General features: G+C 39.3%; 1 protein-coding gene across 4 annotated transcripts in view; it reads left to right on the top strand.

Annotated features, from left to right (window-relative positions):
• Positions 1–1,319: 1,319 nt before the first annotated feature.
• Positions 1,320–16,335, top strand: part of Grip71 — a 32,875-nt gene continuing 17,859 nt past the window's right edge. For 2 of the 4 annotated variants that reach the window (XM_053787033.2, XM_053787032.2), the window contains exons 1-7: positions 1,607–1,673; positions 2,894–2,995; positions 4,148–4,278; positions 5,285–5,401; positions 7,007–7,147; positions 12,973–13,202; positions 15,789–15,987. In XM_053787033.2, coding sequence (XP_053643008.2) covers positions 1,622–1,673; positions 2,894–2,995; positions 4,148–4,278; positions 5,285–5,401; positions 7,007–7,147; positions 12,973–13,202; positions 15,789–15,987 — 972 coding nt within the window. In that variant the 5' untranslated portion in view covers positions 1,607–1,621. Of the gene's footprint in view, positions 1,538–1,606; positions 1,674–2,766; positions 2,789–2,893; positions 2,996–4,147; positions 4,279–5,284; positions 5,402–7,006; positions 7,148–12,972; positions 13,203–15,788; positions 15,988–16,335 lie in introns of those variants that run through there. The other 2 variants (XM_053787034.2, XM_053787035.2) reach the window with 2 other exon arrangements.

The following is a 16,335-nucleotide window of genomic DNA, read 5'->3' as shown; positions in this document are numbered from 1 at the left end:
TGTGTAGAGAACCTGGGATAACCCAAAAAAGTCAGACAGAGTGACTTATTTCCATTTGGGTCCTTTTACCTTATTATTATAATATAAAGGTTATAATATTTTCTTATTATTCTACAATGAAGATAACATCTTATTATCATACTAAAAAGACTATCTGCTACACGAGGGTCATTAAGACTATCTACAATACGAGGGTCATTACTAGGAACAAGGTAAAATTTACACGTATTTTAGCTAAAAAAATAGAAAATCATTCCCCTCCCTTTCTGGAGCTACATTCATCAGACACCTTTTGGCAGTCTTCTTGAACTGGTTCATGCTAAAACTGGCTTTGACATGTGCAGGCAGTCTGCTCCATTCCTTTATTGCTGTACAATAAAAGGTGTTTGACGCCTGGCCACTGACTGTGGGTACTACAAAGTTGTGCTCTCTCCCCCTAGTACTATGATTGCTTTGGTTCCCAACCTTGACAAAATTGACAGCAAGATATTCTGGACACTGTGAGCAATTTTATAAACATGATTTAGCTTCAGTTGTTTTACTCTGTCTTCAACATTCAGCATATCCAACTGCTGTAATTCATCCTGGCCTACATGTTCTCTTGGTCCCAGCCCCAGGATGAATCTTACGATTTTGTTCTGGGTGATTTGCAGTCTATCTTTCAGTTTTTTTGTCAAGGCAGAGTACCATGAAGAGCAAGCGTAATCCATATGGCATTGTATAAGTACATGTACAAGGTATACAGTCCTAACTGACGTCAATGACATACTACTATATAGAAAGCTACTTATTTTGCAGAGCATGTCTGGCAAATTAGGTCAATTTTGGCCCTGGATGCGACCCACATCAGTCGACTAACACCCAGGTACCTATTTTACTTATGAGTTAGGTTAGATAAGGTCCGTCAGAAAACAGGACAAGTGTTTCTTGACGTGGGTCTTTTTGATGACCCGCCGTTGGAGCTTTTGGTTATCTGACCGAGGCCTTCCGCTGGCTTACTGGTCCACCACTTTAAAAATTATCGTCATAGTTATAACCATTTTATATACTGATGGGTATATAAAATGGTTATAACATAGTTACAACAGTTGTAAGGAAATACGCCCAGTGTTTCAACCGTTGCCGGGAATCGAACCCGTGCCTTCAGCGTAGGTGTAAGTTTATTCAGGTATACATAAATACAGTTACATAGATTATCATACATAGCAGCATATGTGTAGAGAACCTAGGATAACCCAAAAAAGTCAAAGTGACTTATTTCCATTGGAGTGGGGGTATGGGAGTCTCGCTCTGCTGGGGCTTAACAAGGGGGTCCACCAGATCTACTTGGAAACTTCAAAGTTTCTATTTTCATTTACAAATGAACTTTCATTCCTTTTCTTTCATGGTCAGCTTTGGGCAACATATCTTGCCCTCGGGAAGTCGGGCTCGATACAACGTAAGCTGTCAGTCGCCCTTTTAAATCCAACGAGAAAAAAAAAGTTTGAACCCGCCAAGGAATATTTATATTTTCTCCTCTCTGCTAGCAACTGTATTGGTAATATTCCACCATGTGTTATATAGTAGCTTGGTGACATAGCAGAGCTTATGTGGGAAGCACCGCGGGCACCTTAAATGACTTATGGGGTTTATTAAGAGTAGTAAAGAAGGCCTTCCACTTCAGAAATATAATGGTAGAAATGTTTTTATTTAGGCTTTGGGTAAGGTAGCTTTAAAACTTTATTTGCAGTGCCCATCAAGCAGGTTCCTTGGTGCAGATGAGGGGTACTTGATCTATGGAATTGGATCTGTGCTCCCATTCCTTGGATCGAACCTGAATGCCTCCCATACCCCCAGGCGCTGTATGACCTCTACGGGTTTAATCCTTCCCCCATCAATGTAATAATTTTTTTGTTATGGTTTAAAGGTGCACAGATGTTATGGACATATAAAGGTACATTATATGCATTGAACCATGGGTAACTCAGTAATTTCAGACCCCAGTGGAAATAAGTACAAGGACCTCAATAGAAATGTCACTTTGACTTTCTCTGGGTTATCCTAGGTAACACTATCTATGATAATTGTACTTATGTGTACCTGTTCCTAAATAACCTTACATTTAGGATTTTAACCCAAGGAATTGAACCTTCCATTTCCTTGGATCTAACCTGATCCTTGAGGTTAAGGGATAGATCACCTCATCTTTTTGCCACTGCTTCTGCTGTCTCCAATATTTAGTCATCTCTGTATTTGACCGAAGAACCTGGCAGAGCAAATTGCTTTCACCAATAAAGATACCCAAAAGTCAAGGACCCTGATGGAAATAAGTCAGTCTGACTTTTTTTTGGGTTATTCTAGGTTCTCTACACTCATACTGTGTACGATAATGTAACTGTATTTGTGTATACTGTACTTGAAAAAACTTACTTAATTACTTATGTTGCACATATCTTATTCTTCTACATGTGAGTAAGCTTATTTAGGCACAGGTATACATACGAACAATTTTAAATAGTGTAAATTACCTAGGATAACCCAAACAAAAGGTCATTGGCTTATTTTCATTGGGGTCCTTGCCAGTATGGAACCTGATTGCCCCCCCCCTCCCCATTCCTCAGGTGCTACATGTATAACCCCTTATGGGTTGTGCTTTCCTGTGATAATTCATAAGAGAAAAATTTGATTGAATTTTTAACCTGGAGGGTTAGCCAACCAGGATAACCAAGTACATTATGCAGAATTTAACCTAGGATAATTCATTCAAATCAAGCAATGTGACTTACTTCCAACGGGGTACAGTATATTGGTATGTATCAGTGTATGCCCATTAATTTTATGACATACAATATAATGTCCTTACACAGTTATATTTGTCAGCAATAATTATAATTCTATAATTAAATTATTGCAGGTTCAATAATGGGGGATGCATTACTTGCTACAGCTGGAGACTCGGTTAAACTCTGGCACTCGCAAAACTATACTTTGTGCCAAGAAATTGCTTCAGAAAATGGTGAGTTCGTAAAGTTATCTAGGTGACAGGTTCAGTGGCTTGCTAAATTATAATCATGAGTTATCCAATAACATAATGTAAGTTTCAGTTAGGATAAGCCAACTTTGGTTATACAGCCTCCTCACTTAATAACAGAGTTCTGTTCCTAAGACCACGTCAATAAACGAATTCATCCCAAAGTGAGGAGCATACTATAATGGTAGTGGGTTTGTGTCAACCATCTCTGATATTGTTTTAATGTCACTTTTGCACCATTTATAACATTTCTGCTATATTTTTAAATGTTTCTACAGTAGTGTACTGTATATTGTAATAAACAGAATAGAGGAAATCAGCTTTTTATATACATTATTTAGGTATGCATACTGGTCAGAAGGCCTGTCGTAAGTACGAGTCATCAGTAAACGAGTACATCGCTAAGTGAGGAGAGGCTGTATTATATTAGTGTATTTCGATAGATTTATCATCAACAAACCAGTAGGAAAATACCAGAGACTTCTGACTGATCTGTCTCTCTGGAGCATCAGATCACTGACATCCACTTATTATGTCAGCTACAGATGTACAATATCCAGGTGTTTTGCCTGTGTTTTTGAATAAATGCACTTAGGTTAGGCACTGTTATTTCCTGTAAACCATATACTATAACTAGCAAGTAGTTGACCAATTATGCCCAGAAATTTGCCTTAAGTTATGCCCATAGTTGTATGAGAGTAACATACTGTACAAAGAAAGCTGAAAAATAAATATTCAGCATTGCGATACTGGTCTGTTATTGTCTTGATGTTCAGTGTCTCCAGTGCCATGTGAACTCAACTCTCAAAGAAATCAGCTCTTGTTTTGAAAAGAGGTAATTCACAAAATGTTAAAAACTACTTTTTAGTTTAGCTTTTCCCATAACGTACAGTGTACTGTATGTACTTTGTAGGTAGAAAGTGCAATCGAAGGTGTATGAATAGAACTCATATGCTGTACCAGTGTCATGTACAAATACGTACATGTAAAAGGATTTCTTTCATTTTTGTGTGCCTATCTAGAAGTACCGTGCACTTGGGTAAGGCTGGTGGCCCTTGCACTTGTGCAAGAATGTTGTTTTGTGCTTCATTGATAGTATATTATAACTGTTAGGTTAAGAGATCCTTTGATTTTCAGGCCGTATTAGGGAAATGACTTGGAATCAGGATGGCCAATGCCTGGCAAGTTTGGGAGAAACAGGAAAAGAAATTTTGTTGTCAGCTGTTAATGCCAAGTCAGCTGCAAACATAGGAGTTGTACGAGGAATTGTAAGTTTGAAAAGAAATTTTTTATTCAAAACTGAAAGGATTGAAATACTTTTGTAGCATTTTAATAGAAGTCTAATTAAAAAAAAAAACACAGATTAACTCTTTCACTGTTCAGAACCCTCAAAAGCAATATTGCTCTGTGTTCACATTAAAAAAAATGTTCTTCTGAAATGGTAGAGAATCTTTTTCTAAAGGTAATGACACCAAAAGTATGTAATTTGATGGAAAACTTACCCATCCTTATGAAAATCAGCAAAAACCAAAATATTTCTGCTATCTTGCATCTTGAAACCATTCAAAATCATCTCTATTTCAGTAGTATATCTTCATTTCTATCAGATGATACCAAGAAACAGCCAATAAAAAAATAATCATCCTAGAAAGCACCTCAGTCACTATTGTAAACCAAACACAGTCAGAGTTTTGTTTTTCCATCATGCACCACATGGGGGCACAATTTTTTTTTTATAATGTGCACATTGGCCATGCAGATGCCTTCTCTCATATCTGAGCAAAAGTATACATACTACTTACAGCTTATCTGAGGGAGCAGAGTTCATGATATAGAATTACGTGACCTACCCTGGCCTCAGTGACATAGCTCTACCTGACTGCCATTGAAAGGGTTAAAAAAGTGGACACTGGGAGCAATATTAATTTCAGGGGTCTGGACAGTGAGAGAGTTAAAACTGTATGGGTCCCTCCTCAACCAGTTCACTCTCCGGATTATAACACTTCCTGACAACTTTAAGGCTTAAGAAATACTTCTTAACATCCTTAAGACTCATCTGAGTTTTTGTCTTCCAGTTGTGCCCTCTTGTTCCTGTTTGCCATCTCTGAAACATTGGCCCTGTTCATTTTGTAATTGTGTGCATGTATGCATGTGTTTGTGCATGGTATTTTTTTTTAGTTATTAATTTTTATTTTATTTATTATAGGGAATTGCCTCTAGAACTAACATTTTTGTTGAGTGCTTTATTCACTACTGATTATAACCCTTTTTCAGGATGCACCAAGTTGCATAGAATTTGCAAGTCGGTCCCCTCAGTATTTGGGCGTTGGAAATCACAGTAGTGTGACTATATGGAATGTGAAGTCACAAGCACAGTTAAAAATGTATTCAGTAAGTTTGAATCCATGTTCTGTGAGGTCATAAGCAAGTAAGCATGTTAACAAAATGACATATAATGAAGTACATATATCTTTTTTAAGCTTTATATAACACAAGTACAGTGATCTGCTATATGGAAGTCTTGTACAGTAACAGTATTGTCACTTGTATTTTGGCAGGTAAATAAAACATTTCAAACCAGAAGAAATTTTCATAGTTTTACTGAATAATTTTTTTTATATAAACATGTGCATAAAATTCTAGGTAGTAGGTTGGTAGACAACAACTGCCCAGGGAGGTACTACCGTCCTGCCAAGTGAGTGTAAAACGGAAGCCTGTAATTGTTTTACATGATGGTAGGATTGCTGGTGTCTTTTTTTCTGTCTCATAAACATGCAAGATTTCAGGTACGTCTTGCTACTTCTACTTACACTTAGGACACACTACACATACATGTACAAGCATATATATACATACCCCTCTGAGTTTTCTTCTATTTTCTTTCTAGTTCTTGTTCTTGTTTATTTCCTCTTATCTCCATGGGGAAGTGGAACAGAATTCTTCCTCCGTAAGCCACGCGTGTTGTAAGAGGTGACTAAAATGCCGGGAGCAAAGGGCTAGTAACCCCTTCTCCCGTATAAATTACTAAATTTAAAAAGAGAAACTTTCGTTTTTCTTTTTGGGCCACCCTGCCTTGGTGGGATATGGCTGGTTTGTTGAAAAAAAAAAATGTGCATAAAATAGGTAGTAGGTTGGTAGACAGCAACCACTCAGGGAGGTACTACCGTCCTGCCAAGTGAGTGTAAAACGGAAGTCTGTAATTGTTTTACACGATGGTAGGATTGCTGGTGTCTTTTTTTTTCTGTCTCATACAAATGCAAGATTTCAGGTACATTTTGCTACTTCTACTTACACTTAGGTCACACTACACATACATGTACAAGCATATATATACACACCCCTATGAGTTTTCTTCTATTTTCTTTCTAGTTTTTGTTCTTGTTTATTTCCTCCTATCTCCATGGAAAAGTGGAACAGAATTCTTCCTCCATAAGCCATGTGTGTCGTAAGAGGCGACTAAAATGACGAAAGCAAGGGGCTAGTAACCCCTTCTCCTGTATATATTACTAAATGTAAAAGGAGAAACTTTTGTTTTTCCTTTTGGGCCTCCCCGCCTCGGTGGGATACGGCCGGTGTGTTGAAAGAAAGAGAGATGTGCTTAAACTATTGTACACTGAAGGACTTTTTTAATTTCTCAACTGCAGTACATCTAGGGCCTGTGGGATGAATGACTAAAAAAGAAGACTGAAAAATTTAGTGATTCATCAAAATTGCCAATAACAAACAAAACAAGAAAAAAAAAATAGGCAAATGTTTATATACCATACTGCAATTTCTTCCCCACCCCTACACCTGCGTGAGTTTCTTATGAAAATTCTTCTTTCAAGTCCAGTATCCTATCCATTTCACTTCATTATGGCATAACAAAAAATTGTAACCTGTTGTGCTCTACAACCTCTTTCTCCATATTTCTGATTTCCTCTGCTATTCCACAATTCTTTATATTGCATATTTCTTCTGATCCACTAATGCCCTATGCACTTCCTATGCTTCCAGGTCCCAGATAGTAATATAGCACATATCAGCTTTAGTCACAATGATTCTCACATAACAGCTGCTACAAAAAAAGGCTCAATCTTCTTGCTGTCTGTTGTGAACAACTCCAGGGCTGGGCCATTTAAGATATTTGATAATCAGGTATGTATAATAAGTTTACACTAACATATATTAAGTTAGCAATAGAACTAGGCATTAAAAACAATAAAATGTAAAATATACACACAGGTACACCCATTACTTACCTTAAAATATTTGTAGTCTTAATGTATGGTGAGAGGTGAGTGTATATATTTTTTTTTCTATTATTAAATGTTTTAAGGTATCTTAGTCTGCATTTGACACCCATTCATACAATATACAGTAGGATATGAGGCATTATGAGACAAAAGAATAAGCATCAAATTCAAATAAAGAAGAAATGAAGGCATGGGGGGGGGGAGATCAGAGCCATGAAACTTGAGTAACTGTACTTTATGGTGTCCACACATTCTCAGGAACAGACTAAACATTAAGGAATAGATTTGTTCACTTATTTTCTGCAGTCATTGCCTCATATTTAACCATAGAATTGATGAAGGAAAAAAGGTGAGTGGTGCATTGAGGTATCTGTGGAGACAAAAAATACTATGCATGGAGGCAAAGGAGAGAATGTACGAAAGTACAGTGGTACCTCGAGTTTCGAACAGCTCTTAACTCGAACAATTATGTAAGTGTATTTTTGTAAGTGCTTTTGTAAGTGTATTTTTGGGGGTCTGAAATGGACTAATTTAATTTACATTTTTCCTCATGGGAACAAATTCGTTCGATATCAGCACTCAAACAGCCCTATGGAACGAATTAAGTTCGTAACTCAAAGTACCACTGTATAGTGGTACCAACACTTATATGGGTGTGAAGCTTGGGTTGCAAATGATGCAGCAAGGAGGCAGCTGGAGGCAGTGGAGATGTCCTGTCTAAGGGCAATGTGTGGTGTAAATATTATGTAGTCAGAGGGCTGCAGAGGGGTTGTTGAGGTGGTTTGGTCATTTAGAGAGAATGGATCAAAGTAGAATGACTTGGAGAGCATATAAATCTGTAGGGAAAGGAAGGTGGGGTAGGGGTCATCCTTGAAAAGGTTGGAGGGAGGGGGTAAAGGAGGTTTTGTGGACAAGGGGCTGCTTGGACTTCCAGCAAGCATGTGTGAGCGTGTTAGGGGTGAATGGAGACGAATGGTTTTTGGGACCTGACGAGCCTCGGTGAAGGGATTCAGGGAAACCAGTTATTTTTATATAGCCGGACTTGAGTACTGGAAACAGGAAGTACAATGCCTGCATTTTAAAGGAGGGGTTTGGGATATTGGCAGTTTGGAGGGGTATGTTATATATCTTTATATATGCTTCTGAACTGTTGTATATGGGTGCCTCTGCAAAGATAGTGATTGTGTGAGTGATGTGATAGTGTTGAATGTTGATGAAAGTATTTTCTTTTTGGGGATTTTCTTTCTTTTTGGGTCACCCTGCCTCGGTGGGAGACGGCTGACTTGTTGAAAAAAAAAAATTGCCTCGTATGTAATTTAATATTAAGAAGCAAAAAAAATGACTTGGAGGGTGTATAAATCTGTAGTGGAGGGGAGAGGGGTAGGGGTCATTCTAGGAAAGGATGGAGGGAGGGGGTAGAAGAGGTTTTGTGTGCATGGGTCCTGGACATGCAGCAGGCATGTGTGAGCATGTTAGATAGGAATGAATGGAGACAAATGGTTTTTGGGACTTGACAAGCTATTGGAGTGTGAGCAGGGTAATTTTTTGTGAAGGGATTCTGGGGAACCGCTTAGCCAGACTTGAGTCCTGGAGATGGGAAGTACAGTGCCTGCACTTTAAAGGAGGGGTTTAGGACATTGGCAGTTTGGAGGGACATCTAAACTGTCGCAACCGAGTGCCTCCGCAAAGTGAGTGATTATATTTGAATGATGGTGAAAGTGTTGAATGATGAAAGTTTTTTCTTTCTTTTTGGGTCACCCTGCCTCGGTGGGAAACAGCTGATGTTTTAAAAAAATTATACATGGCTTTTCTTGCTTCAACGTAGGTAATTGGTAATGAATTACAGTGGTACCCTGAGTTTCGTACAGCTCCCAACTTGAACAGTTATGTAAGTGTATTAGTGTAAGTGCTTTTGTAGGTATATTTTTGGGGGTCTGAAACAGACTGATCTAATTTACATTATTCCTTATGGCCTGGTGGCTAAAACTCCTGCTTCACACACGGAGGGCCCAGGTTCGATTCCCAGCGGGTGGAAACATTTCGACGTGTTTCCTTACCCCTGTTGTTCTGTTCACCTAGCAGCAAATAGGTACCTGGGTGTTAGTCGACTGGTGTGGGTTGCATCCTAGGGGACAAGATTGAGGACACCAATGGAAATAAATTAGGACAGTCCTCGATGACGTACATTGCAGAGTCACTTGTTTGCACAGAACTGCTTAATGCCTCAAATGATGTAGTGGAAGTTTTAGCAGTAAAGATCGAGAACCAAAACCTAGTCATTGTGGTAGTCTACAAGCCTCTGGATGCAACATCCCAGCAATTCCAGGAACAGCTGTTAAAAATTGACCACTGTCTGGAAAATCTTCCAGCTCCTGCACCCAACATCTTGCTCCTGGGGGATTTCAACTTAAGGCACCTAAAATGGAGGAATATAGCAAATAATATTGTTGCAGTAATAACACCAGGAGGCAGCTCTGATGAAAACTCACACTCACACGAGCTTTTAAATCTCTGCACAAAATTCAATTTAAACCAGCAAATAATAGAGCCTACTAGACTGGAGAATACACTAGACCTCATCTTCACTAACAATGATGATCTGATAAGAAGTGTCACCATATCAAAAACAATATACTCAGATCACAACATAATTGAGGTTCAGACATGTATGTGTGGAGCCCCAGACCGACATAATGAGACTAGTCACGAGGGAGCATTCACCAAATTCAACTTCAATAACAAAAACATAAAGTGGGACCAAGTAAACCAAGTCCTAACCGATGTAAGCTGGGAAGATATACTAAGCAACACAGACCCCAACTTATGCCTAGAACAGATTAACTCGGTGGCACTCGATGTATGCACAAGGCTTATTCCTCTAAGAAAAAGGAGGAGTAGATGTAAAATAGAAAGAGACAGGCGCTCCCTTTACAGGCGACGGAAAAGAATAACAGAGCGGCTAAAAGAGGTCAATATATCTGAAATGCGTAGGGAGACACTGGTCAGAGAAATAGCAAGCATCGAACTTAAGCTAAAAGAATCCTTTAGGAGTCAGGAATCGCGGGAAGAACTAAAAGCCATAAATGAAATCGAAAGAAACCCAAAGTATTTCTTCTCCTATGCCAAATCAAAATCGAGAACAATGTCCAGTATTGGGCCCCTACTTAAACAAGATGGGTCCTACACAGATGACAGCAAGGAAATGAGTGAGCTACTCAAGTCCCAATATGACTCAGTTTTTAGCAAGCCGCTAACCAGACTGAGAGTCGAAGATCAAAATTAATTTTTTATGAGAGAGCCACAAAATTTGATTAACACAAGCCTATCCGATGTTATCCTGACGCCAAATGACTTCGAACAGGCGATAAATGACATGCTCATGCACTCTGCCCCAGGGCCAGACTCACGGAACTCTGTGTTCATCAAGAACTGCAAGAAGCCCCTATCACGAGCCTTTTCCATCCTATGGAGAGGGAGCATGGACACGGGGGTCGTCCCACAGTTACTAAAAACAACAGACATAGCCCCACTCCACAAAGGGGGCAGTAAAGCAACAGCAAAGAACTACAGACCAATAGCACTAACATCCCATATCATAAAAATCTTTGAAAGGGTCCTAAGAAGCAAGATCACCACCCATCTAGAAACCCATCAGTTACACAACCCAGGGCAACATGGGTTTAGAACAGGTCGCTCCTGTCTGTCTCAACTATTGGATCACTACGACAAGGTCCTAAATGCACTAGAAGACAAAAAGAATGCAGATGTAATACATACAGACTTTGCAAAAGCCTTCGACAAGTGTGACCATGGCGTAATAGCGCACAAAATGCGTGCTAAAGGAATAACAGGAAAAGTCGGTCGATGGATCTATAATTTCCTCACTAACAGAACACAGAGAGTAGTCGTCAACAGAGTAAAGTCCAAGGCAGCTACGGTGAAAAGCTCTGTTCCACAAGGCACAGTACTCGCTCCCATCTTGTTCCTCATCCTCATATCTGACATAGACAAGGATGTCAGCCACAGCACCGTGTCTTCCTTTGCAGATGACACCCGAATCTGCATGACAGTGTCTTCCATTGCAGACACTGCAAGGCTCCAGGCGGACATCAACCAAATCTTTCAGTGGGCTGCAGAAAACAATATGAAGTTCAACGATGAGAAATTTCAATTACTCAGATATGGTAAACATGAGGAAATTAAATCTTCATCAGAGTACAAAACAAATTCTGGCCACAAAATAGAGCGAAACACCAACGTCAAAGACCTGGGAGTGATCATGTCGGAGGATCTCACCTTCAAGGACCATAACATTGTATCAATCGCATCTGCTAGAAAAATGACAGGATGGATAATGAGAACCTTCAAAACTAGGGAGGCCAAGCCCATGATGACACTCTTCAGGTCACTTGTTCTATCTAGGCTGGAATATTGCTGCACACTAACAGCACCTTTCAAGGCAGGTGAAATTGCCGACCTAGAAAATGTACAGAGAACTTTCACGGCGCGCATAACGGAGATAAAACACCTCAATTACTGGGAGCGCTTGAGGTTTCTAAACCTGTATTCCCTGGAACGCAGGAGGGAGAGATACATGATTATATACACCTGGAAAATCCTAGAGGGTCTAGTACCGAACTTGCACACGAAAATCACTCACTACGAAAGCAAAAGACTTGGCAGACAATGCACCATCCCCCCAATGAAAAGCAGGGGTGTCACTAGCACGTTAAGAGACCATACAATAAGTGTCAGGGGCCCGAGACTGTTCAACTGCCTCCCAGCACACATAAGGGGGATTACCAACAGACCCCTGGCAGTCTTCAAGCTGGCACTGGACAAGCACCTAAAGTCAGTTCCTGATCAGCCGGGCTGTGGCTCGTACGTTGGTTTGCGTGCAGCCAGCAGCAACAGCCTGGTTGATCAGGCTCTGATCCACCAGGAGGCCTGGTCACAGACCGGGCCGCGGGGGCGTTGACCCCCGGAACTCTCTCCAGGTAAACTCCAGGTACTGACTTTCTTGGGTTATCCTGGGTGGCTAACCCTCTTGGGTTAAAAATCCAAAGAAAATCTTATCTTAACAAATTCGCTGATTCATTACCTTTGTAACTTGCCATGATTGTGACCAGATCTACCTAGAGTTCATTACCTTTGTAACTAGTTCAGCTATCATAACTTTGGGTCCAGTCCCTGGACCCATTATGTACCTTTGTAATCTTTTGACTACCGCCCACAGGATGGGTATGGGGTGCATAATAAAGATATTAACTAAACTTAACAAATTCCTTTGGTAACGGCACTCGAACAGCCTTCTGGAACGGATTATGGCCGAAACTCAGGGTACCATTGTACGTAGGAAGAAAATTATTGTGGTTATAATTAATATTTATTTTTATTATGTTTTCACTGAAATGCGAAGAATCCATTTCATACATATGCTTGAGAATGGAGTGCTCTTAATTCTAAAGTATATTGCTCCGTGCACTATCCCAGTTTTTTCAGACTAATACTGTTCAGACTAATTCCCTGTAATTGAGTAATTTGCAAGAGTTTAGTAAATTATAATATATTTTTTAATATACTAGACGTTGATATGATGCCTAGAATAGGTGGTAGTCACCATGATTGAAATATTGGTGTTGAAAGAAAGATAATATTATATGATACTATAACTTTTATCCTGAATATAGCTTCTTTATTCTTTAATTAGTTATAATACATTTGCAGGCTATAACTGATTTGGCTTACAGCCGTGTGAAGAAGTCCCTGTTAGGATGTTGTTCTGAAGGAGGATCAGTTGCCTTGTTTGATTCTCATGCTAACAAGGTTGTCCATGCCTTCAGTTCTGCTCACAGTTCACCAGCTTCTGCCATATTGTTCTCCCCTGTTAATGAACTGTTAATGATGTCAGTTGGTTACGACAAGAAGCTTGCATGTTACAATGTTCAAACAAAACAGTAAGTGACTGCATTTTATAACCTGAACACTTACATATTTTTTGTTAATAATCCTGTCCATTCTAAAACAAAAATGTTCAAACATTTTGAAACACCTGCTCTGATCACAAATATTTTTCCAATGCTAACTTTTAACTTAGTGCCCCATTGCCATTAGAGTATAACTGAAACATTTGCAAAGAATTCTACATTTTTGATGCAACTTCTAATAAGTGTATTGGTGATTCAACCTGTCCTCCAAATATATAAGCCATTTTCACATGCATTACAGTTTGTGGGTTTTTTGCGACTTAAACATCTACAATAATTAAATATTAGTTATTCTAGGTTACATTATATTAACCTAATCTGATTAATATTTTTTTAATGACACTGGCATTCTCCCACCAAGGTAGGGTGACCCAAAAAAGAAACCTTCACCATTGTTCACTCTATCACTGTCTTGCCAGAGATGCACTGATAATACAGTTCAGATGCTCCTCCAAACTACAGATATCCCTGCCTCTCCTTCAGAGTGTAGGCATTGTGTTTCCCACCTCCAGGACTCAAGTCTGGCTAACTGGCTTCCTTGAATCCCTCCATAAAATGTTATCTTGCCCTTATTAAAACAGCTCAAGTCCCAAAAACCATTTGCCTCCACTCTTCTCTAACACGCTCACATATGCCTGCAGTATGTCCAAGCCTCTCACACACAAAATCTTCTTTACTCCCTCCCTCCAACCTTTCCTAGTGTGACCTCTACCCTGCCTTCCTTACACTACAAATTTATACACCCTCCAAGTCATCCTATTTTGCTGCTGCTTCTATAAATGTCCAAACCACCTCGACCCTTCCTCAGCTCTCTCTATAATACTTTTACTAACCCTGCACTTCTTCCTAATCTTCAAGTTAAGAATTCTCTGCATAATGTTTACACCACACATTGCCCTCAGACACAACATCTCCACTGCCTCCAGCCTCCTCATCAACACGAAGAACAGATATAGGATCATGATCCTGAGTTGGCATTTTGCTGAATATGAGAAATCTTTTTTTTTTTTTTTTTTTTTTTTTTTTTTTTTTTTTTTTTTTTTTTTTTTTTTTTTTTTTTTTTTTTTTTTTTTCCAAACAAACTGGCCATATCCCACCAAGGTAGGGTGACCTAACAAGAAAAATGAAAGTTTTTTTATACAGTGGACCCTCGAGTTAGGAACTTTTTTCATTACAGACGGCTGGTCAAGTGCTGTTACTGAACGAATTTCCTCTCATCAGGGATAATGTAAAATAGATTACTCTGTATCAAACCCCCGAAAATATACTTACAAAAGCACTTGCAAAAATACACTTATATAATTTGTCATGTTGCGAGTGGTTCTTAATTCGAGGGTCCACTGTATTTAGTAATTTATACAGGAGAAGGGGTTACTAGCCCCATATTTCTGACAATTTAGTCACCTCTAAGACACGCATGGCTTACAGAGGAGGAATTCTTTTCCACCTCCCCATGGATATCTTTGTAAATATAGAAGAAAAAAATTACTTAACACATACATATAGGGCTTGATCAGCATGGTTGGGCTGTGGCTCAGGGCACCTCAGTGGATGGGAACAACCTAATATCACTACTACATATTCGTTTACTTTTAATAATCTTTATGGGGAAAAGGGGTTACTAGCCCATTGCTCCTGACATTTTAGTTGACTTTTACAACACACCTGGCTTACAGAGGAAAGATCCTTATTCCACTTTCCCAAGAATATGAAAGGAAAAAATAATAAGAACAAGAACTACTGTATTAAGAAAAAATCAAAGAAACTCAGATGTTTGTGTATACACAAACTTGTACATGCATGTATAGTGTGACCAGGTGTAAGTAAAAGTAGCAGGATATACCTGTTATCTTGTATATTTGAGACAAAAAGACACCGGCACTCCTGCCATCATGTAAATCAAATACAGGCTTGTGTCTTGCACTCTTTTGGCAGGACAGTAGTACCTCTCTGGGTAGTTGCTGTCTGCCAACCTACAACAGGTACACAGCCATACTGAGAGATCCACCGCTGGGGCTCCTGATGTTCACCAGGTCAAGCACTATCTTTCTACTTTTTTTTACTGGTTAACCAGACTTGAGTCCTGGAGGTGGGAAGTACAGTGCCTGTACTTTAAAAGAGGGGCTTGGGGTATCGGCTATATGGAGATGGCAGCTACACTATCATATCTGGGCACCTTTGCAAAGACAGTGATTATGTGTGAATGATGGTAAAAGTGTTTCTGTTTTAGGTCACCCTGCCTCAGTGGGAGATGGATGATGCGTTGAAAATAAAAATCCACTACACTTTTCTTAATTACAGTTTTCCGTTAAAAACAAAAATAGAGATTTGGTGCTGAAATTAGTCTCTGAAATAAACTAGTTCTGATTAACGAGTTCAGACCGTAGTGGAAAGATAGTCACTTTCCTGGAGCTTAAATTGCATACTTGCATAGTGCTAGGTTAGTTAAGTTAAGCACTGTTGGCTGCAGTCAGAAGCAACCTGTATTCAATTTGAATCTGCCATACCATTTATTATCTATAGATTTCAGTATAGGTCATCCATACTGCATTTCAGACCCTTAATGACACATCGAAGTTCTGCACCACTTACTAGTGCAGCCTTCTTAGCAGGCGGTCAGCAAGTAGCTCTGGGTACCATGACAGGACAGGTGTTTATACATGACCTGCGCTCAATTCGCCCACCCATTGCTGTCATCTCAGCACATAATACAGCTGTTACTCGTGTGTTGCTACAGCCTTCATCACGATCTAAGGTCAGTATATGGCATTCTGTTCAAATACTGTTGGTTTAATAATATTGGTAAACTACACATTATAGAAAATATAATCCAGAGTGCAGTACAGCAATTCTAGTAGTAAAAATCCAGAACAAAGACGAAACTTGTAATTTCAAGTGCATCCACTTCAAGAACTTTTAGAACTTTAAGAACTTGTAGAACAGAATCTGACAAGATAGATGAGAGGTTGCATAATATACTAAGAGAACCATTAATGTATTAATAAAAGTGACTGAAAATCATTGGAGTCAGGTATTTCAATTGCAAAGTAATAGATTAGGTAGCTAGCTTATGAGGCTGGAACAGTTAACAAATGCTCAGCCA

Source organism: Cherax quadricarinatus, chromosome 48 (genome assembly GCF_038502225.1).
Source record: "Cherax quadricarinatus isolate ZL_2023a chromosome 48, ASM3850222v1, whole genome shotgun sequence".
Classification (NCBI taxonomy): Eukaryota; Metazoa; Arthropoda; class Malacostraca; order Decapoda; family Parastacidae; genus Cherax; species Cherax quadricarinatus.
Note: the sequence above shows the minus strand (reverse complement) of the source record. Positions and strands in the feature narration are given on the sequence as shown.